Genomic DNA, 23,784 nt, shown 5'->3' on the forward strand with positions numbered 1-23,784 from the left:
GCACTCCATAGACAGTTTACTGGGAGTGGGTTTGGGGGGCTTGGGAACAATGAAGGGCAGCAAGTATCATTTCGTCTAGGGCACCAAATGGGCCACCAGGTCCACTCAAAATCCTCAGATGCTCAGATCCTCAGGTTTATGGACCAGGGAAGGGATCCAGAGATTTCTGTGGTGTTTGTCATTGAAATTTTTGCCATATACGGGTCTGAGAGAAATTTCTAATATGCTACAGACAAGTTGATATATCAGTCAGCACCTACACCAGGAAATCAAAATAACAGAATACAGCCAAACTATCTCTGCCTTCCTTCTTATTGCCATGTTCACCCTCTTGTATCATTTTCCTTTCTCCTGAAAGATTAGGAGACAGCCTAACAGTTGTGTGTAAGAGTTGTGTGTGAACAGAGGTTTTGTCCTTTTTGTAACGCAAAAAGTAGGCTTCTATATCACTAATTCATGATCTCTGAAAAGTAATTTCAGAATGAATAACACAGGTAATTTAAATCTGTGGCATTTAGGACCCATAAAGCAAGGAACAACTATCCAGATGGAAGCTGTTTCATTTTTAGTCTCTTTCACTTTTTAAAACATGCATTTTTAAAACTTTTTCAAGGGATTTCTTTGTCTGTTTAAACAATCCCTTGTATTTCCAATATATTTCCCTTATATTTGCAAAAATACCTTTAATTTATACATACAACATTTGACTAATTTAAATGGAAACTAACAAATGTCAGCCAATGAATGCACAATATAACAATCACACTATTTAAATAAAAATACACAATTCTGAAAAAACAAGGACATTAAACAAAGCACGAGCATGAAGTACCACATTATTTATTTAGTATAGTATTTTTTTTGTTTTGTCTGGTTTGTTTGTTTGTTTTTTGTCAGTGGTCATTACTATGACACAGCTGACTTATGTAGGTTGGGGTAGAATAATGTGAGAAAATCAAACTCTTCCTAAAGCTAAATTCATTATTGTAAGATCATATGAATAAACGGTGGTAAAATGAACTGTTATTGAGGTTCAACATAAAAATACACTTATCCAGTAAAAAAAGTATGTTAACATTCTTTACTGTACTGTTGAAGAAAAGACAACTCTGTCATGTGTTTGTGGCTGTGGCTTTCATATGATTAGATGAGCTGTGGACATCTCAAAATCATACAGACAGCATCATGGTCAGACAAATGTGCCACTACTATGTCAGTGCTGAGCATGATTCACCACCTAAAGAATATAGGCTTGTTCGAGATGAACTGCGCCTCGCCTTGGTGGTCAGCGAGGGCAGCCGGTTGCAGTTGGCGGAGGAGGGTAGAAAAGAGCCGTCAAGTCGGACAGTCGTCACATGAAACCCACGTGAGCTGGCGGATCTCGCGGCGTTTGCGTTCTTCGTAGCTGATGAAGTGGATACGGTAGAAATCCCTCTGTTATATGCATGGAATATAACATATCTGTAGGCTAAACAAAATATTCTTGATCATAGTTGCCAGTTAAGCCCAGCGTTTGTTTTCCAAATCCACAGTTGTGACTATAGGTGACCACAAAGCGTCAAACTAAGTTTTTTAACATCTGTAAACACAAGTGGTTTGATTCATCATTCGTTTACGTGTAGATTGGTGAAAAAGGTTTTAACAAACTGTTATCCGTGAATAGCAGTAATATTTGTCAATAAGAATTTAAAAGAATAGACCTAAACTAAGTAGTCTGTTTTTAAGACTGTCTATTGAATCATTTCACATTAAAATTTCACGTTTGAATAAATAATTCCAAATATATTCCTTTAGTTCAAGGTAGAATGAGTGAATATGATAAACAGTGTATATAAAAATTCTAGAAATAATTAAATGGAAATGATCAAGTGTACTCAGATCTTAATCATTAAGGTTGCGTATATGGTAAACAGACCCCAATTATATTGTGTCAAAGTGGCTTTAAGTGTAAATGTTCTAAATAAGCATTTTGTCTATGTAAAGACTTAATCACATTTCCCCTTTTTAGGCTTGTATCCAAAAATACAACATTTAGAGGATGTTGTCCCTCTCTACTAGCCTCTCAGAATTTAGAGGTCATTTCAGACTTTCCTAATGACAAGTACAGGTGTGTAGAGTATGTGGAAGCCACATAACCATCCAAATGGTTTTAATGTTATTATGATAACCTTTTATCCTTTTGCTTATTATGTAGAATCTATTAAACACCCTTGGCCGTGCTAATATGAATCCACAGCAGAAAAAATTGTCACAGACAAAGAGTGTCCTAGGCTGTCTACGGACTGTTTTTCTTAATTTGTTACAATACACCAAATTGCCACTCAAAACACATCTTTCCATTGAACAGTGATTGGCTTTTAGATTTAGTGTGTGGTCTTTAGCATACACAAATTGAACACATTTCAATTAGCAGTGAATGCCATTGTGTGTGCAATTTAGGTGAAATATCCTACTCCTAAGCGGTGTGTATGAAACTGCAGTTTGTCAGTGCGTATATTCATATATTGTCAACATCAGTGATGATATTAAATTGTAGGGAGATAAAACAAACCTATTATAACTAATCACATAACATGCAATACCAGATGTTATTTTATGGATGTATTGTGTAACAGTACTTCAGTAGGAAAACCAATGAAGGATGTGCCCAATATGAGTCACTAATGAATAATGAGGTTAATTTGTACATTGTATGATTGTGTAGAAGTCTGTGCTTCTTCAGGTACAGGCAAAGCAATTATTCAGGCATTGAAGATGCAAAGTGGCTATGGTTAATTGAAGATTTCTTAACACAGTCATCTTCTGAACAACACAATGCTTTGTTCTTATATTCCAAAGCAGCTTACTTTCTGTTGTTGGTTCTTGTAAAGAAACATAACACCATGTTCATACACACAGCTTTATTTGTTTATTATATTTTAAAACATTTACAAAGTTTACAGAGTGGACAGAAAAATAAATCAAAGTGCAATAGTAATGTAGTGCTTTAAAAAAACAGTCGTTATAAATCATAAAAGTATTTCGGAGTGCTTCATAAAAATAAAATAAGATGACAAAAACCATTAGAGGTTCTAGAAAAATATCAAGATAAAAAGATAGATATGTTAGTTTGAAGAAATATCAGGCACTCGAGTCTTTTCACGACATGAAATGACAATTATGACATTAAATACGTTGAAAACTGCACGAAAATAAACTGTCATGCTACTAGAGAGCATGATAGTATTAGCGTAAATATAGGGTCTTTAAGAGCTAAAGCGGAGATTTACATTTTAGAAAAAAAGTTTCATTTTAGAATAAAATGAAACCCGCGTCACAGATGTCAGCGGAGCTTCTAGCCAATGAGGATTAAGCTCTGTCGTCATCAAGCCATCTCGCGCAGCTCGCGGGAAGCAACTGCAGCGACCATAGATATACATACCTAGATGCCACGTTGGGTCCAGTCAGGCACGTCAACGGCGCCGCCATTTAAGGGCGGTCAACATCGCTGCTGGGCTGCATTGAGTACCATTACAGAGCCACAGTTTAGGTAATATACTGTCCAAAATTATACTATTTAAACAATATTGCACTCAGAAAGTGGAATAGGATTATATAACGGAGGGAACGCAGTGATCCACGCTCATGTTTGTGTGATGCGTATTGTTTGTGTGATGTGTATGTGTAGATATGGTTGTGAGGTTGGTGAGGCACAGAGAACCTGTTGATATGATTGTTTTTCCTCTGGTTTTAATATATATATTCAGGGGATCTTAACTTTATGTAGTAGTTATTTATTAACAATCATGGTTATTGCTTTGTAGGTAAATTATAGCATTCCTTAATCCGTGTAGATATTCATAATAGATTAATGTTAGCACCTTCTTACACGAACCTGAAGTCAGCTTCTTGTTCGAATTTCTTGTTCGAACCGTTCCACCTTAAATGGTGCAGGTTCAGGCACCAGAAAGTTAAGGTGAAACGGGAAAACTCGAAGAAGTAGGTGAATAGGAAGCCATTCAGTTTCGTCCTTCTTACTGTGGTTTGGGGAGTTTATTTTATTTTTATGTGTATTAAGATTAGAAGTGATTCACACATTGATGGATTTGCTGATGTTTCTACCGGAGCTCGATTTTTAACGTCAGGTGCAGACTGAATACTTCTCTGCTGGTCCGGACAGCTAATTAGCACGATCAGTTATTAAAGAAATAAAAGCTACCGAGAGCAGTCCGTGTAGCCTAGATTAATCTATCCCTGAGGATTATAACAAAACAAATTTGGTGAAAATCAGTTGAGTAATAAAGAAATTGTAGCCGATTTAATCCTGAGACTCATCATCTCTCAATACAAGTGAATTTGTTCACCAGCGGATCTTGACCGCACCAACATGGCTGACGCGCAGACGTCTCGCCTCACATAGAAAACAACAGGCAACGCGGCATCTAGGTATGTATGTCTATGGCAGCGACTGGCTCAAACCGGACAAAAAAAGACTAACCGGCATGCACCATACCGAGCCAGGCTGCAATCGGTCTGCGCAGCGCCGGGTTAAGTCGAACACGCCTTATCTGTTCTGTGGTAGTCCTGTTGGGACCCTGACCATTGAAGAACAAGGTGAAAGGGGTGAACAAAGTATGCAGAGAAACAGATGAATTACAGTCTGTTATTGTAGAACTACAAACACAAAAAAACACTGTCCCTGTAAGGAAAAACAGGTTTTAGCCTGGCCCAAGCTGATTTAATACATAAAAAAACTGGCAAAATGGCTCATATAGCAGTAATGCCCACAATGAAATAAAGAGGAAGATAAAATTCCAGGTGGATACTGAAGGCCTTATTCACATTGGGCCAGGATAATTACATATCCCAGACAGAAATCCAGTCTCCCCCTGTAAGGAAAACCTGGTTTTAGCCAGGCCCAAGCTCATTTAATACATTAACTGGCAAAATGGCACATTATTCAGTAATGCACACAATGAAATGAATAGGAAGCTGAAAATCCAGGTGGATACTGAAGGCATTATTCACTTCGGGCCAGGATAATTGCATATAATAGATAGAGAAACAGTCTGCCCCTGTAAGGAAAACCTGGATTTAGCCTGGCCCAAGCTGATTTAATACATCAAAAATGACTGGCAAGATGGCACATTGTGCAGTAATGCACACAATGAAATGAATAGGAAGCTGAAATTCCAGGTGGATACTGAAGGCATTATTCAGTTCAGGCCAGGATAATTACATATCCAAGATAGAGAACCAATCTCCCCCTGTAAGGAAAACCTGATTTTAGCCTGGCCCAAGCTGATTTAATACATTAAAATAACTGGCAACATGGCAGATTAGGCAACAATGCACACAATAAAATGAATAGGAAGCTGAAATTCCAGGTGGATACTGAAGGCATTATTCACTTCGGGCTAGCATTATTATGTATCCTACATAGAGATCCAGTCTCCCCCTGTAAGGTTTTAGCCTGGTCCAAGCTGAATTAATGTATTAAAAATGACTAGAAACATAGCACATAGAGCAGTGATGCACACAATGAAATGAATAGGAAGATGAAAATCTAGGTACATATTGAAGGCCTTATTCACATGTCCTAGATAGAGATTGGATCTCTATCTAGGATATGTAACTATCCTGGCCCGAAGTGAATAATGCCTCCAGTATCCACCTGGAATTTCAGCTTCCTGTTTAATGCATTGTGTGCATTACTGCTCTATGTGCCATTTTGCCAGTCATTTTTAATGTATTAAATCAGCTTGGGCCAGGCTAAAACCAGGTTTTCCTTACAGGGCGAGACTGGTTCTCTATCAATTATATGTAATTTTCCTGGCCCGATGTGAATAATGCCTTCAGTATCCACCTGGAATTTCAGCTTCCTATTCATTTTATTGTGTGCATTACTGCTCTATGAGCTATGTTGCCAGTTATTTTAATGTATTAAATCAGCTTGGGCCAGGCTAATACCATGTTTTCCTTACAGGGGGAGACTGGATCCCTATGTAAGATATGTAATTTTCCTGGCCTGAAGTGAATAATGCCTTCAGTGTCCACCTGGAATTTCAGCTGCCTATTCATTTCATTGTGTGCATTACTGAATAATGTGCCATTTTGCCAGTTATTTTAATGTATTAAATGAGCTTGGGCCAGGATAAAATCAGCTTTTCCTTCCAGGAGGAGACTGGATCTCTGTGTAGGATATGTAATTATCCTGGCCCAATGTGAATAATGCCTCCAGTATCCACCTGGATTTTCAGCTTCCTGTTCCTTTCATTGTGTGCATTACTGCTCTATGAGCCACGTTGCCAGTTATTTTAATGTATTAAATCAGCTTGGGCCTGGCTAAAACCTGTTTTTCCTTATAGGGACAGTGTTTTTTGTGTTTGGAATCTGTTATTGGTTTTCTTCCATGCCAGTACACCCCTCTGAAATTTCTTGTTTCTTGTCTATTTCTTTTTATGCACAATTACTCATTGTGCCATTTTGCCAGGTACATCTACGATTGGAAATAACTCTAATTCATAAACTCACCCTTATTTTTTTCTTCAGTCTAATACTTTAAAATTGCAATGAAAAAAGTATTGGAAATGAATTGAAGGAACATCATATATTTATAGAATTAGACATTTTATTCCTTTATAGTTATAATCTTCATGTTCACAATGGTAAGGCAAACACAGTACACATTCCTAACTCCTTCATTAGTATGTCTCCACCATTAGTCTCTCTGAGTCTGTTAAAATGGGAAACTGTTCAGCATATAGCGTTTGTGAACACTCCCTTTGTTTACCGTCATTCGCTAAAAGAGAAGCCGCGAATAAGGAGCTAACTTCAGCCGGCGAATAAGACGCTGAGAATAAGGAGCCAAAAGAATCGGGAGCTGCGAATAAGTAACTAACTTCAGCCTCGTGACGAAGCGGAGTTCTGTAAATTGCATAGATTTAACTTCTACAGCATGGCTGTATTAGGCACTAAATTCACCTGTGGGCGGCGGACTGGTTAATGGCTACACACTAAAAGTGCAGTGGGCCACTTATATGTCTAAATATGTGCACTCCAGTATTCAGCCTGCACATGCCGTTTGTCCCAATTCCATTCATTTTATATAGTACTATATTAGAAAAACATGTATTTCTCTCTTTCTCACTTTCTCAGCAGCCCACCAGGAATTTCCCCTAGAGTGCCAGTAGCTCCCACTTATTAAACGTAAGTGAGTATGTTAATAAGTGAGTTACAAACCAGGTCCATGATGTGCTTTGCATTAAAAAAAGCAAGACTCATATAGAATTTCTACATAAAACGTGGGAGTTGTAGCAGTATTTGCATTCTGATCTTTAGTGAGCTTTTTGTGTTAAGACATGTTTCTGGAAGAGGCTCAAGATTCTCATATCAAGTAATTACCTGTTTTTCTTCCTTCCATGGACTGGGGTTGTTATTGGTACCATTTGGTAGTAGTTCTTTATATAACCAGCAGAGGGGGCAAAAGCACTTATGAACATGATACGAGGTGGCAGTATTTCTTTAATGTCTCACCACAAAGCATACTTTTGACTCACTTCCTTGTCCCTCTCTCTGGTTTTTGCCCCACCCCTAGCCCTTGAGTAGGAAGCTCACACAGCCACGTACCACCAGTCGAAATTTCAAAGCAACTTTCAGGACTCTACAATTCTCATCTGATCATCTGGATCATAAAACCAATTCAACTGACTTCAAGCTGCTGTCTACCAGCTAACTTACTCCAGGTAAAGTGATTTTTTTTATTATCTAAAATAATTCGCTTCTTTCTGACGTTGTGCTACTGAGCTATTTTCAGTCTTTACAACAATGAAGACTCTTAGTTTTACAACAAAAGGCATTATCTGTATTTTACTGTACTGATTTTATTGAATTTACAAAGATTTGCAACAGGTCAGCACACACTATACACATACACTTTGCTTAAATATGCTTATCAGCCTCTGTGACCTGTCGTGTCATGCCCACTAGCACTTGTTTTAGGTGGGACTGGCAGTAAATCTGGAGTTTCAGTTTTTACTAAGAGGGTTGAGAAGACAGATTCATGGCATATATGGCACCACATCGCACATCCCTAAACAGATAGAGCACAGTATGTGCAAGTTTCTTTAGTCTATCTTGAAGGAAAAAAAGTCCAGTCTATGTAAACATTAGCAACGTTAGCAAGTGCCCTGAACACCACAACCAGCACAGAGACAGCACAGTATTTATTATTGGTGCATTTAGGAACGCAGCAACGGCAGCAGTGTCAGCCACTGTTTACAGTGTGACTGGAAGCCGTTTAACTCTACTATTTGAGGGCCAGCTCAAACAGTTTGAGGGCCACCTCAAATAGCTCATATGACTAGGACTCGAATCACAAATTTAATGACTTGAGAAAAACGAGATGCAAAGTAGAAGAAGCGTGGAGAGGCGTCTGACTGCAGACTGATACACAGCCGATCACTTTTCATGTGAATTAATTTGTTTCCTAAATTGAATATACAGCGACGTCGTCAGGTGTCTATTACATGGTACTCTGTGCTTTCCTCGGTTTATTTCGGAAGACAAGCGCGTTAAACAAGCCAAGCATCAACAGTATCAATAAGCCCTCAGCACTTACTCTCACTGGAGAAACTACCAGGCGAACACGACAATTTTCCTCACTGGACAGGACAAAAGAACGAAAGAGACACATCTCTCTCTATTTGACCAAATTTAACAGCTTCTGCACGTAAAACAAGGGCAACATTCACCACCAAGCTGAAGTTGACTCCTTATCCGCCAGCTTCATATTGGAATTTGTCGTTCCACCTTAAATGGTGCAGCAGTCCAAGTATATGTAACTGCAGCCCGGAGAACCAGTGGGCGTAACGAATGGGCGGAGGCGCTGTCAATCATTTCTTGCATTGGCCAATCATATAACAGAGATGAACTGTCAATCAAAACTTGCATTGGCCAATCACAAGTGTGAATTACCTGTCTATCATTTTGTGCATCAGCCAGTGGTTTGAAGGAAAGTGCAAAAAGGCGTTACATACTGTTCAGGCACGCGGAAGTGGGAGGATAGTTTAAAACTTTGAAGTTGCCTTGAGTATCACGTAATTTCTTATTTCAGATTGTTTCACTAACTATTGTTTTTCATGTATCTTTACTTAAGTATTTCTATTTTGGGCAACTTTTTACTTTAACTCCACTACATTTCAAAGTCACATATCTTATTTTTTACTCCACTACGTTGTGAGAAATCTGTCATTCCTTTTGTCTTATCTGTGCATGTGTACGCGCTTAGGTCTCTTTGGCAGGTAAAGCAGGACTTCAAGCAAATACTGACTGACAATCACACATGAAAGCATTTGTGAACTGACAGAACATATTCTTCCTGACTTTGTGGGTAAATACATGAACACAATATAGAAATATGTGCACATATGCAGTTATGATTGGTTTGAGTTTATACAAGCACTGTTTCCACTGAAACTTTGTTTACAAAAAGTTATTTCATAGCCACTTGGTTCCTAATGGAAACTGTTTGCCTTCAGTGTTTTGTGCTTATGACAATTTTAGGTCTCTGGTCTGCAGCATTCCCCTTCTCACAAAATTGGGTGTTAAACTAACCTAACAACATTGCACATTAACGTTTGGCTGCTTCCGCTTGATATCATCACTTAATCCATTTTCCGTCCATAACACAGCTAGAGAATTCCATTTAATGTACCTACCTGTCGAAAAAAGTCATAGAACCCATAAAAAGTGTCTGTTGGTTCCTGGTGGTTTTCAGTAGTCACTAATGGTGTTCTGTGTTTTCCTGAGGGGTTGATATCACCGTGTAAAGGATTCAGGCATAACGTTATGACCACCTCCGTCTTTCTACACTCATTGTCCATTTTATCAGCTCCACTTACTATATAGGTGCACTTTGTAGTTCTACAATTACAGACCGTAGTCCAACTGTTTCTCTGCATACTTTGTTAGCCCCCTTTTAACACTGATGTGGTGGTGGTGTGTTAGTGTGTGTTGTGCTGGTATGAGTGGATCAGACACAGCAGTGCTGCTAGAGTTTTTAAACACCTAAGTGTCATTACTGGACTGAAATGGGGGTCCTGACCACTGAAGAATAGGGTAAAAGAGGGCTAACAAAGTATGCTGAGAAACAGATGGACTACAGGCTGTAATTGTAGAACTACAAAGTGCACCTATATAGTAAGTGGAGCTGATAAAATGGACAATAAATGTAGAAACAAGGAGGTGGTCATAATGTTATGCCTGATCGGTGTATATTAAATTAGGTTTATGTACTTTTTAAAGTTATTTTCATGAGTATGTCTGTCACACACTCTTGAAAAGGATGGTTCTTCAAAGGTTTTTAGTAAAGAAAATTATTTGTAAATGAACCATGAACACTCAAAGAACCCTTTGATGTATTAAAGGGTTCTTTGCATCATGAAATGGTTATTCATATTGATGGAGAAAGCTTGACATTGTAACAATAGAACGCTTTTAAAAAAAATAACCCTATTCAAAAAGTTGCATATAGAACCATCTATAGCACATTCTTAAGAACTCTTTCATGAGGGTTATCTGAGTACCATGGGTTTTGTATTTTAGTTGGAAGGGTAAAAAAATAATGACAAATTAATCTACAGCCACACACTACTAACATGCTGTTGTTAAAAGGCTATAGGCTATATACTGTTACCATTTTTCAGTGTTATGGCCTTAAATTAGCTGAAGAATGCATACTAACCTGTTTAGGACTCGAAGATTAGAACTATTGACTTGGGACTCGACTTAATACTTGCCTGTAGTTGCCTGTATAAATAGTTTTAAATATTTATTGTGCTTAGGTACCTAAGGACACACAAGGTACTGTATATGTTCACATCTTTTGATGTGTGTTTCAGGATGCCTCTTGGGGGTGGAAACAAATGTGGCTGCTGTCAAAAGACAGTCTACTTTGCAGAGGAAGTGCAGTGTGATGGCCAAAGTTACCACAAGTCCTGCTTCCTGTGCAGTGAGTTCATTTTATTTTCCCAGTTTTATGGCTAGCACTCTCTGAGTTAACTCTGTTCTGAGGTTAGATGAACAGAATTTATTTTTAACATTTAAAGAATGCCTTGTCATACACATATAATTGCTAGACAATATCTGTAAAAATAAGTTATCATAGGTTATCACAGATTATCATCTTCGTTATTTTTTAACATTTGTGGCAGAGAAACTAGTATTCTAGGTGGAGCTGCAATTGGCAACTTCCTACTCATTTGCAGACCTGCAGATTAGCCTCTTTGTTTTATGACCAAGGCCATAACCTATAGGGCACATTGGTACCTTGAAACACAAAAACACATTCTGTGTGTGTCCTGATTGAAAACTAAAATGAACTGTTATTATAGTAAATGTCATGGGTTAATGCTCTGAGTATTAATACTCTTAATACTAAGAGTTTGGAGAGGTTGTGAGTGGTGGACTGTTCTTTGATGCCTTCTAGTGTCTCACACAAAAAACGTTCTCTTATCTAGCCTGTGTCCATTGCAAATGTTTTCTTTGTAAAAAGCATTGTACAAATTCATTTGAATGTAAACATTTTTGAAGAGAATAGAAATTATAGAAAAGTCTTCCTGTGTTATTGCTTTAGGAATATATATTTTGAATATTGAAGGCAACAACCCTGCGGCCCGGAAGGATAAGCGGCTTAGAAAATGTGTGCGTGTGTACGGCAACAAGGGGAGGATTTTGAAGCATTTTGTAATAGTTAGCAGATGAATGTGCATATTTGAGGAAGTATCTGAAAGCAGGAAGTTATTCATCTTCCTTATATGGAAGTTTAGATGCTGTTTGAGTTTGAGGAATGTTCCAGACTTGATAACATTTTAACAGAACTCCAAACCACACCTATTTACACACATTCTGTTAGCTACCAAAGGCTAGTTTCTTGAGGCAGACTAGCTCTAACCTATATATCACCTGTGAGTATTGTACAGAAAAGAAACTTTGTATTCTAGGTATACTATGTTTATTTTTGTTTATCTTTTCAGAATTTAAGCATTACCATTTTAAACTAGGATCACAAACTCTACTTGGGTGGTGTTTTCAAGATTACCAGCTGACTTTGCAAATATATATTACAGCTGGAAAAGTAGTAATAACATTTGTTTGCTTAAGAAAGCAGCATTTTTAAAAAAGAATTTAAAATGGAACGCTTGATTCTTACGAACTGTGACTAGGGTAAACCACTGAACGTTTACACCAGGGGTGTGTAGTGTTATTTGCAAAGGGGCTGAGTGGCTGCAGATTTTCATTGCATTTAAGCAGGAGCATGCCTGTTTCCAATTGTCTGTGGGCCCCTGTCTTTTTTTCATTCCAACATGAGCAGTAGTAAAAAGACTATCTCACTCAATTGCTACTGAAAGTTGCTGGAAAAATGTTCTTAACAGCTGTGATGCTGCAGTATTACATACATGACTGGTATCAATAGCTGTGCACTGTTACTGTCTGTGCTGTCATCAGATATAACAGAGTAAGCACTAAGTGTTTTAGCCTTTTAACAGAGCTGATCACACGAGCTAATCAAACCACACTATTGTGCAGATAAACTAGGGTTTCATGGGAATGTCATAGGAATGTTGTGGGAAAATGGAAAACATAAACTAATAAGCATAAGTCAATGATTCATTAAAGTAGCATAGATTCCAGAGTAAAGGTTTTTAAATACAATATTACAATGATAATAGTGACATACAAGTGTATATTAGTTGTACATAACCACATCTTGTCTCCCCTGTGCTTTCAGTGGTGTGCCGTAAAAACCTGGACAGCACAACCGTGGCCGTCCATGAGAATGAAGTCTATTGCAAGGCCTGCTATGCCAAGAAATATGGGCCAAAAGGCTATGGCTATGGTGGAGGAGCTGGAACACTGAGTATGGACCGAGGCGAGTCATTAGGAATTAAACATGAAGTGTAAGCATTTTTATTTGAAGAATTCCACAACATATATGTACATTTTCATCATAACAAAACAATGTAAATTTCTCTTTCTCTCTTTGCAGAGCTCAACCTCATCAGCCCACTAACAACTCAAACACCTCCATGTTTGCTCAGAGGTTTGGGGGCTCTGAGGTATGCCGACGGTGTAACAAAGCTGTGTATGCAGCTGAGAAAGTCATAGGAGCAGGAAGCGTAAGTGTAAAACAAATGTAATGGCATTGTTGTAAAATAAAAACATTAAAATGAGCTGTCCAAAGAGAAATTCAGCGCACTCTGTAATGTTTTTGTAGTGTTGTCATCTGTTGCCTGTTACACTTAAAGACTTGCATTGAGTGGATTATATAATCAAGAAATTTTAGCTATATTTTTATGGATTTTTTATACCAGTTCACGAACTTGTAGACATGTGTACAAATAAATATAATTAACACTGTTTTGAGACTGTAACAACATTTCTAATCCATTCTCCAGTCGTGGCATAAGACCTGTTTTCGTTGTGCTAAATGTGGGAAAGGTCTGGAATCCACCACTCTGGCTGACAAAGATGGAGAGATCTACTGTAAAGGTATATTCATGTTCAATACAGCACAATTCAGATAAATTATATAGATAAACAATACATTAATTCTTTCTCTCTGTTTCTCGTTCTCTCTCTGTTCCTCTCTCTCTGTGTATACATACCATTCAATTTTCAGTCAAAACGGCCATCATGTACATTATTAAATTTCAGTGTCAGGAAAAAAAAGGAGGAAACATAAACTCGCCTGCCACTATTATGTATACGTACCTTATGTGTGCATAGGCATACTTATCTCTGAACTCATTATCTATTTTCTATCTATTATATTTTGATGTTTGCATATCACATAGATGTACTTTGTAGTTCTACAATTACAGACTGTAGTCTCTGTCTCCCTGTATTATTTATTAACATCCGTTTACCCGATTCATCAATGGTCAGGACCCCCACCACTGAGCAAGTACTACTTGGGTGGTTAACCATTCTCAGCACTGCAATGACACTGACATGGTAGTGGTTTAAGGGTGAGTTGGGGCACATTTACTAACATTTTGTGCCATTACAAACCCCATTTTGGCTTTAGAAAGTGTCCATTGCGATTTACTAAATAGCCAATGGTCCATTAGCACCCATAAAACAATTAAAGGGCTGATCTTTTGCCTCTTGCATTTGTCATATGCATTTATAGGAGTTTGCTTCTCAAAGTGCATAGTACTGGAAGGAGGTTATTATAATGAAGCACCTACTCTGATTTATCAAGTCTGATACTAAATACTGTGACTGTGCGTTATGTAATGCCTTGAAAAAAAAGCTTGTCTTATTTTTGCCACTAACATGGCTGACATTATTTGTGCTCAGAAAAAAAAGAGAGGGCTTTTAAAACACATTTACTTCTTTCAGTGAATAAAAAAAACTGCCATTGAATAAATGAATAAATCCCTGTCATGTCACATTCTTAATGTGATGAAGGAAATAAAATAACTGAAACCAAATAGTTTTCAGAAAAAAAAAGTAAGCTGCTATTTCCTGAAATTTTAAGTATGTTTAACAACACTGCCAAGGAACAGGTTTTGCCTAATTTATTATTTGACTGTTTTCTTTTACAAACAATCGTTAAAAGCGAATCAATGCTGTCCAAAAAACAGAATGTACCTCTATTTTAGCAATTTTAATTTTTTGCGCCATTTGAACACTGTGGCTGTCATTGTCTTTTTGCCTTCTCTTTTAAAGTTACTATTTAGAGGTACACGTATTTCTTTGGACAGAGAAGATATATTAAAACTCTTTGGCTCTGCAATCCCTGCTTTAATAAAGCTACTCATTACTGAGCACACTCAAATTAAAGAGGGATTTTATAAAATCACATGGTTTTCAAATGCATTTGACATAGAACTTGGTAATTTCATCCCACTAGCTGAAAATTAATGTGAAAAAAAATATTTTTTTCAATATTTACATTTTCTTGGAAAGACCAAGACGTCATGAAATAGTTTAATGAACTGTTTATAGTAATTTATTTATAGATTTTCTGCCTAAAATTAGATAATGTTTCAAATACTAGGCATTCTAGATATTACTTTTAGGAAAACTTTAATGTTATACATCTGTGAGTTAAGTAAAACCTGTTAAATTGCTTGTTACCTCATATTTTTTAGGTTGAACTGATGAACCATTTTACAGTTATTAAGGAATCGCCTACATTTACAGCTGCATTTACATACATATATATTAATTGATTTAACCTTTAAATTTTGTGTTTTATTTAGGTTGCTATGCAAAAAACTTTGGTCCAAAGGGGTTTGGGTTTGGCCAAGGAGCTGGAGCCCTTGCTCATGTTCAGTAGAACTGCATGATCCAGTGCTTCATTCCCTGCGCTTTATTTCTACTTGTCTGAGGAGACTCAGACCAGCAGGCTGATGCTTTCTGTGTGTTTGATTATGTGTGACTCATAATTATCAGGTTTCTTAGAGTACAAATGCTTATGTAAGATTACTTATGGACATGACAAAAGACCCATGTGCCTTTAATCTCAGTCACAACATATATCTGTAGAGACTAGGCCTGGGCGATATCTAAAAATAATTAGCATGATATTTTCTAGTTAAAAAAAAAAATCATGATTATTGATTATCGATAATATGCTCCACACCCCCACATTCCGCAAAAAAATAAAATGAAGTAAAATGCCGGGGAAGCTTTGACCTACTTTCTATTTCATTTTAGTCTATATGCTTTTTATGTTTTGATAAAAATCTTTAATAGAACTCACATATTACATAATATGATACTGCGCAACCTGACATCATTTAAGAACTTCATCTGTCAGTACAATAAATGTTAGTGCAAACGTGTATTCATGAGCTGCTTCTGCGGCAAATTTGTGGTGACTTGCGTGCTAATAGCGCCCTCTGCTGAAGAAACGTCAGACTGCAAGTGATTTCCAAAGCTATGCTCAGGCACTTTTGACATTAAGAGCAAGGTTTTTTTCCATCATTACTGCAGCATTTTCATAATTCCATAATTCCACAACTCCCCCCTCCCCCCCCTTTAAATGTTTTTTTCCCCATTTTCAGGCTGTTTAACGGTTAATTAATCCGCTCTAATTCTCTCTTAGTTCTTCTACCAAAATGGCGATTATCAGCTTTTACACATTGGCATCAGGTTACTTGTCCATTATCTACGATATCCGATTACATCACCCTATCGCCCAGGCCTAGTAGAGACTCATAATTTCGGCATGCAATGCCAATTTCGGTTGTAGTAGAGATTCCTTTGCCATCTGGTTTACTGTGTAATAATTTCACTATACTACTATTCATACTGTAGACCAACAAACAATCGCACACTGCACTTCTGTGTATTGCTTTAAGTTGTACTGACCAAGCTCTTGGCCTAATACAGTACTGTGTATTAGACATGTCAAACTGGGTTCCTTCCAGGCCACAGCTCTGCAGAGATTAGCATTCTCTCTCTTTAAACACTTTAAAAGTCTGCAGTGCTATTGTGGCCTGCTGTACTGGACTGCTATATGCACATGATATATATATTTAAATGCAATGTAAAAGTTCATTTCAATCTGTAATTGCATGAATTTTGTATACATTGTTTTGCCAGCTAACCATTATTAAAAATTGAACTCTTCAGTTGTTGTCAAGCCTGTTTCTTTTCAAATCCAGTTATAATACATCCTTACAGTAATTATTGAAAAAAAAAACACAAAACAAAACTAAACAAATACCAATGACTGTAATGAATCCATATTTACAGAAATGCCCACCATCACATCCTGTGTTGAAACTAAAAAACTATTGCCCCAAAGGAAATTATGTTTTGTCCTGTGTAAACTGTTTTCTCAGAGTGTCACGAGATCCTTGGAGTTAAGTGTTTGTTTAGCAGGCAAATAATACTACATACATTGTACAAGCAAGCGAACACTCCTGTGAAATTACTTCACATCAAAGTAAGCATTAAACTTAACACTATTATTGTATATCACATCAGCTACTCAAACAGCCTTACACTGTCAAAGCCTCTAACATGCCACATCTGCCAAAGCTTGGGGTATTTTAATGAGGCTGCCAGCTCTATGATGTCAATTCAGTGTGCACCAGTATGTAGCAGCAGTTGTATTTCGACCCATTAACAAACTCTTTATTCAAAGGATCCGACCATGATCAGAGAAAAAATGTTGATACAGAAAAATATATCAGCTTTGTAACAATTTAGTTTACATTTTCGAAAGCACCATTTATTTATTTTATAGAGAAAGCCAGCTTAGACTTCCTAATATGGGCATGACACCAACTGCAGAATGACAACATGACTTCAGAGGTCTATAGCACTGTCATCTCAGACTTTTGGAAGTACTCCACTGTGTTTGCTTCAACCTAAGACAGAGGAAAAAGAAAACAGAAAGTAAATGTGAAGGAAGTTTAAAAAACAAACCATTTAATGAAATAAAGGAAAACAGACTTGGACTATTACATCAGAAAGTATTAATTACCAATCATAGCAGGTAAAAAAAGGGTTGTAGGATATATGAACACTTTTGTTTGAACCCTGCTACATAATGTTGACATAACCATACCATAAACATGTCATGGCCGGTGGCATTTGCTGCCATGAGTTGTCATGACAGATTGTCTCTATTAATATAACTTTAATTTAATATAATTAATATATATTAATATAATCTATTAATATAACTTTCATGTAATTTAAACAGTAATATGAAATGGTGAGTCTTGACAGAAATTCTAATTTCTGATGTCAGGATGGCTTATGTCACATGCTAATTTTTGCTAACTTCCCTTCTGTTAGCCTGCATGTTATGACGGATTTGATGACATCTGCTTTATGGCAGCTAAAAGAAAGTGTCATAAACATGCAATGAGACATGTCATAATTTTCATTAACAGCTACAACCATGACAGCTGTCATGTTTAACAATGGCTATGCCAATAAAGTCTATGCCATATGCACATTTTTCCAATTGTTTACCAATGGCAACTATTGTCATATGTTACTGCAATACTGTGAATGGTGCATACCTTATTAATAATGTACTACAGATATTACTTATTCATTAAATTGTTTTTTCTAGTTTTGTTTTTTAAATGTGATGCAGATTCTCATGGACCTGCCTTGTGACTCATTCATGTTTAGCAGACTGTAAATTCTCCACTATTTATATTGAGCGCTATTAGCGCTCAATCATCATTGTTCAACTGTTACGACGGCTGTTTACTGAAAAGGAAAACATTTATTTAACCAGAGTAACCATAATTCAGTAAGGCTGGGAAAGAGGAGCTTCATGTCAATCACATTATAATTTCTAAAGTAAAACATTTATCTATACTTTTTACTCTACAAAACACACACAAAACTCAGTGACACTATTTCTGTTAGCTAAGCAATCTAATTTTTACAGGTACAAGATTGAATGACATTTGATTGTCAAAATGAAACTCCAATTTTACCTAACTAATCTTCAGACTATGATCAGTACTTCTCAGAAATGGCATTTTTCTACAAAGAAAAGCAAGCCTTTTCTCACCTGTCTTAACATTCAAACTTATTAATGACATTTCCTCTATAGTTAAAGCTCAATAATATGGCAGATATTAATTTTTGGCATGCAGCACATCCCATTGGAATGCAAGAGACTTGTTGGCTCCTGAAACATTCATTACTGTCTGTGAGTTCATTAAGCACTATTTTTGTAATAACAGTAGATTCTTATGGTCTCCATTTGTATTAGCCAACCTGTAATCTGTTAAACATGGATATGTTTAAAAGTTGTATTAACATGCAAATTAAGATGTCAAATACTGTACATTAATGTTATTGTGGTTGTCATAAACTATGTAACAGCTTTCATAAAATACCAATTAAATTGACCAAAAGTATGTAGACCCTCCTAATTATTGAGTGCAGGTGTTTCAGCCACATCTATTGCTAATGGGTGTATAAAATCAAGCACATAGCCATAAAATCTCCATAGATAAACAGAGATGGCAGTAGAATGAGTCATACCAAAGAGCTCAATGACTTTATACGTGTAAGTGTCATAGTATTTCATTTTTGCCACAAGTCAGTTTGTGACATTTCTGCCCTGCTAGGTCTGCCCCAGTCAACTATAAGTGCTATTAACTGAATAGAAGTGAACTTCATGAAATGGGTTTCCATGGCTGAGCCCTCACAGAAAAATCTAACGTATTTATGTGAAGTGTGTTTTTTTGTTTTGTATTTGTTCATGTTACCGGCCCCAGGCCTAGGGGAAACCCGGGGCGCAGTACAACGCCCGATTCCCTTAATAAAAGAGAGAATGGACACAAACGTTTTGATGTGCAATCTTCTGGCGTTCAAATTTATTCATACAAAAATACAAAAACCAATAGCAATTTAAATACTTGAATATTAATCCTTATAAATTCCATAGAATAAATAAGTATAGAAACTAGAAAAAGAAACTAGAAAAAGAAATAAAGACCACAAATTCACAGAATAACCCAATTAATCACTATGGAATAACAAACAAACAAACAAACAAACAAACATTCTCAATGAAATAAGCCTAAGGACCAAAAATCAATTTGAAATACCCAAACTCATGAATACATAATTAGAAAAGGAAACAAATTAAATTAATAAACCAACGTTGCTTAACTCAAGCTTATATAAGAAAGGAAAATAAAGAAAAGAAGAAAAGAAAACCAAAGCAATAAATAGACAACACCAATGTGATAAAAACCCTAAAACACATGTAAACCATAATACACTATCACAGCTTCATTATAAAAGGGAATACTAAAACGAGTTTGAAGTGCAAATGCAATTAAAGTGCTTCTCAACTCAACTTATAAGCATTAACGCGACAGTAATTCAATCAGAAGCGCGTTTCCACTTATAGCAGCACCTGAGCACAACACATACACAATAGCAAAGCTTTACTTCACAGAGAACCCCTGTAAAACCACTATAGCAGCTTAGTTAGGCTAATGCTAAAGTTAATGTTAGCAGCGTGGCACTATCGCAGCTACATGAGCTTACACGATGGCATAAAATAGCATAAAACACAAGGCACATACAAATACATTCTAAGACCAGTAAAACTTCTTCAGCGCCCTTTTTATGCACACCAGCCGTCCTCTTGGTATGGAGCACCCCCTGCTGGTCTAGTGCCGTTAACCCATTTAGTACCCTTTTTACTCAAGCTGATCTGCTTTTAAGACATGAAGTTTATTTACAAACCCAAGAAAAGAATGACAAGGAAGCACACAAAAAAGAAATTACCTCAACATTTTAAAACCCAAGGGTGTTGATGCATCTCTGTTAAGATTTTCAACCCCTTACATTCACGTGATCACATTTTTTTCACAAGTGATACATTTTGTGTGGAGTGTGCAAAAATTCATTTGACTTTTCTTTTAGGGAGCAACTGGCACACAAGCCTCAGATCACTATATTTAATGCTAAGCATCAGCTGGAGTGGTGTAAAGCACACTAACACTACATTATGGAGAAAAGGAAACATGTTCTCAGGAGTCACAAATGATGCTACACTATCTGGCAGTTTGACGGACAAGTCTGGGTTTGCCAAATGCTATGAGAGCGATATCTACCCTGAGGGTAATATTAATGCTACAGCATGACTGTGCTCATGTGCACAAAGAGAGGTCCATAAAGACATGGTTTGATGAGTTTGGTGTGGAGGAACTCCAGTGGCCTGTACAGCACCCTGACTTCAACCCCATCAAACGCTTTCAGGATGTAACTGGAATGTCAATTGTGAGCCAGGCCTTTTTGTCCAACAGCAGTGCCAGACCTCAATCTTTTGATTGAATGAGCACAAATTCCCACAGACATACTCCAAAATCTTGCGGAAAGCCTTCCCAGAAGAGGGAAAACTGTTATAGCTGCAAAGGGGGGGGCAACTCCATATTAATGCTCATAGAAATGGGATGCCCAACAAGCTCATGGGTGTGATGCTCAGGGCTATCTTTGGCCATATAGTGCACACGCTTACTAGGAAACATTTAGCAAAAATTAGCATGTAACATAAACTGTCATGATATTGCACATAATCGTGTCTGTCATGACAATTACCCATAACTGAAATACAAACCGGATTCCAAAAAAGTTGGGACACTAAACAAATTGTGAATAAAAACTGAATGCAATGATGTGGAGGTGCCAACATCTAATATTTTATTCAGAATAGAACACAAATCACAGATCAAAAGTTTAAACTGAGAGAATGTATCATTTTAAGGGAAAAATATGTTGTTTCAAAATTTCATGGCGTCAACAAATCCCAAAAAAGTTGGGACAAGGCCATTTTCACCACTGTGTGGCATCCCCCCTTCTTCTTACAACACTCAACAGACGTCTGGGGACAGAGGAGACCAGTTTCTCAAGTTTAGAAATAGGAATGCTCTCCCATTCATGTCTAATACAGGCCTCTAACTGTTCAATCGTCTTGGGCCTTCTTTGTCGCACCTTCCTCTTTATGATGCGCCAAATGTTCTCTATAGGTGAAAGATCTGGACTGCAGGCTGACCATTTCAGTACCCGGATCCTTCTCCTACGTAGCCATGATGTTGTGATTGCTGCAGAATGTGGTCTGGCATTATCTTGTTGAAAAATGCAGGGTCTTCCCTGAAAGAGATGACGTCTAGATGGGAGCATATGTTGTTCTAGAACCTGAACATAGTTCTCTGCATTAATGGTGCCTTTCCAGACATGCAAGCTGCCCATGCCACAAGCACTCATGCAACCCCATACCATCAGTGATGCAGGCTTCTGAACGGAGCGTTGAGATTATCCTTGTCCTCTCTGGTCCGGATGACATGGCGTCCCAGTGTTCCATAAAGAACTTCAAATCGTGACTCATCTGACCACAGAACAGTCTTCCATTTTGCCACACTCCATTTTAAAAGACCCCTGGCCCAGTGCAAACGTCTGAGCTTGTGGAGCTTGCTTAGAAATGGCTTCCTCTTTGCACTGTAGAGTTTCAGCTGGCAACGGCGGATGGCACGGTGGATTGTGTTCACTGACAATGCTTTCTGGAAGTATTCCTGAGCCCATTCTGTTATTTCCTTGACAGTGGCATTCCTGTTTGAGGTGCAGTGACGTTTAAGGGCCCGGAGATCACGAGCATCCAGTAGAGTTTTACGGCCTTGACCCTTACGCACAGCGATTGTTCCAGATTCTTTGAATCTTTTGATGATGTTATGCACGGTTGATGATGATAACTTAAAAGTCTTTGCTATTTTACGCCGGGTAACACCATTCTGGTATTGCTGCACTATCTTTCTCGCAACAATGGTGGAATTGGTGATCCTCTTACCATCTTGGCTTCAGAGAGACACTGACACTCTGAGAAGCTCTTTTTATACCCAATCATGTTGTCAATTGACCTAATTAGTGTTAATTGGTCTTCCAGCTGTTCGTTTTATGCTCAATTTCCTTTTTCCAGCCACTTATTGCTACTTGTCCCAACTTTTTTGGGATTTGTTGACGCCATGAAATTTTGAAACAACATATTTTTCCCTTAAAATGATACATTCTCTCAGTTTAAACTTTTGATCTGTGATTTGTGTTCTATTCTGAATAAAATATTAGATGTTGGCACCTCCACATCATTGCATTCAGTTTTTATTCACAATTTGTTTAGTGTCCCAACTTTTTTGGAATCCGGTTTGTACAACACTATTATATTACTCAACATAGTCTCTCTTGATAACTTACGACAGCATATGACATCTCTTGTAACATGTTTATGTCATGGGTAATTCAATATTATGTAGCAGGGTTCGAGTAAAGTGGATATCAAAGGATATATAAATCACTTATAAATACTAAATGCCATTACATGTTGAATTTAGATGATGTTTTGACAAATGGAGCACAAATGTAGCAGAGCCATACAGACCCTGAATTCAGAGTTCTAGATTGCAACAGCTATCAGAAACTGTTGGGGCTGAACATTAAAACAAAGCACACACAAAGCTAGAGTTTACTAAGCTATGTTAGCCTAGCGACTGAAAGTATTTCATTAATAAAACTGTTCCTAATGAGCATGTTTAGTTTTGTTTGCGCTAGCTATCTGGTTTTCTTCCTGCTGACAATAGTAGCTAGACACCTGCTGACAAGAGCAGCTAACACTAGAAGCTAGTGTTACTAAACTCACAGTGAAAACTAGCTTATATGGTATAAGCTGGTTTGAATGACATTAAACCTTAATGTTATACAAAACATGTTTATTAATGGATTATCACATTTTTAAGCAACAGTTTTGGAGCAGGTAAAATTGAAGGAGCTTGTATTGTGAGCTAAAACTTGCTAAGAACATAGCATGATGCTGCAGTTTGCAAACTGCTTAGTAATGCTCATGAGGCAAACAAGTGATGTTACTTGTACAGTTACAGTTATGTACAGGGACAGTGTTCTTAGTTGAAGGTGTTGAAATTTTAAGCAGTATATGCATGACGTAAATGGCGACACCATACAAAATGATTTGCCATATTTCTTGTTTGATATTTTTTTATTTACATTAAAGAGAGTGTGTCATGATGTGCCATAATGTGGCATGATATGACAATATACCCACATAACTGACACATTAAACTGCTGATGCACACCTTGTTTTCTCTGCTCTTTCTCTCTCTGGACAAACATTATGCAAATGAGTTGATGTGAAATGCTGTGGTGCTGTTTTAATTTCAATTAATGGGCCTTAGGAGTATCAGGGGTATAGGTCCAATTTATTGGGGTATGTGCACCAGTAAATTGTTG

At 37.3% G+C, this 23,784-nt stretch overlaps 1 protein-coding gene across 2 annotated transcripts; it reads left to right on the forward strand.

Annotated features, from left to right (window-relative positions):
- The first annotated feature begins 7,571 nt into the window (after positions 1-7,571).
- On the forward strand, positions 7,572-16,628 carry csrp1a (cysteine and glycine-rich protein 1a). Of its 2 annotated transcripts, XM_036591433.1 has the most exons (7): positions 7,572-7,724; positions 9,269-9,370; positions 10,881-10,990; positions 12,770-12,938; positions 13,028-13,157; positions 13,437-13,530; positions 15,252-16,628. In XM_036591433.1, exons 3-7 carry the CDS (start codon positions 10,882-10,884, stop codon positions 15,326-15,328), a joined length of 579 nt encoding a protein of 192 aa, XP_036447326.1. In that variant the 5' UTR covers positions 7,572-7,724; positions 9,269-9,370; position 10,881; the 3' UTR covers positions 15,329-16,628. The 2 variants fall into 2 exon arrangements, with proteins under 2 accessions (XP_036447326.1, XP_036447325.1); XM_036591432.1 differs by lacking the exon at positions 9,269-9,370.
- The last annotated feature ends 7,156 nt before the right edge of the window (positions 16,629-23,784 follow it).

Source organism: Colossoma macropomum, unplaced genomic scaffold (genome assembly GCF_904425465.1).
Source record: "Colossoma macropomum unplaced genomic scaffold, Colossoma_macropomum, whole genome shotgun sequence".
Lineage (NCBI taxonomy): Eukaryota > Metazoa > Chordata > Actinopteri > Characiformes > Serrasalmidae > Colossoma > Colossoma macropomum.

Excerpts from the sequence above, each read along its gene's own strand:
- csrp1a (XM_036591433.1), top strand. The coding sequence starts at position 10,882 with ATGCCTCTTGGGGGTGGAAACAAATGTGGCTGCTGTCAAAAGACAGTC. Across the intron at positions 10,991-12,769 it reads CAAGTCCTGCTTCCTGTGCA|TGGTGTGCCGTAAAAACCTG; the intron begins GTGAGTTCATTT and ends CTGTGCTTTCAG. Across the intron at positions 13,158-13,436 it reads AAGTCATAGGAGCAGGAAGC|TCGTGGCATAAGACCTGTTT; the intron begins GTAAGTGTAAAA and ends TCCATTCTCCAG.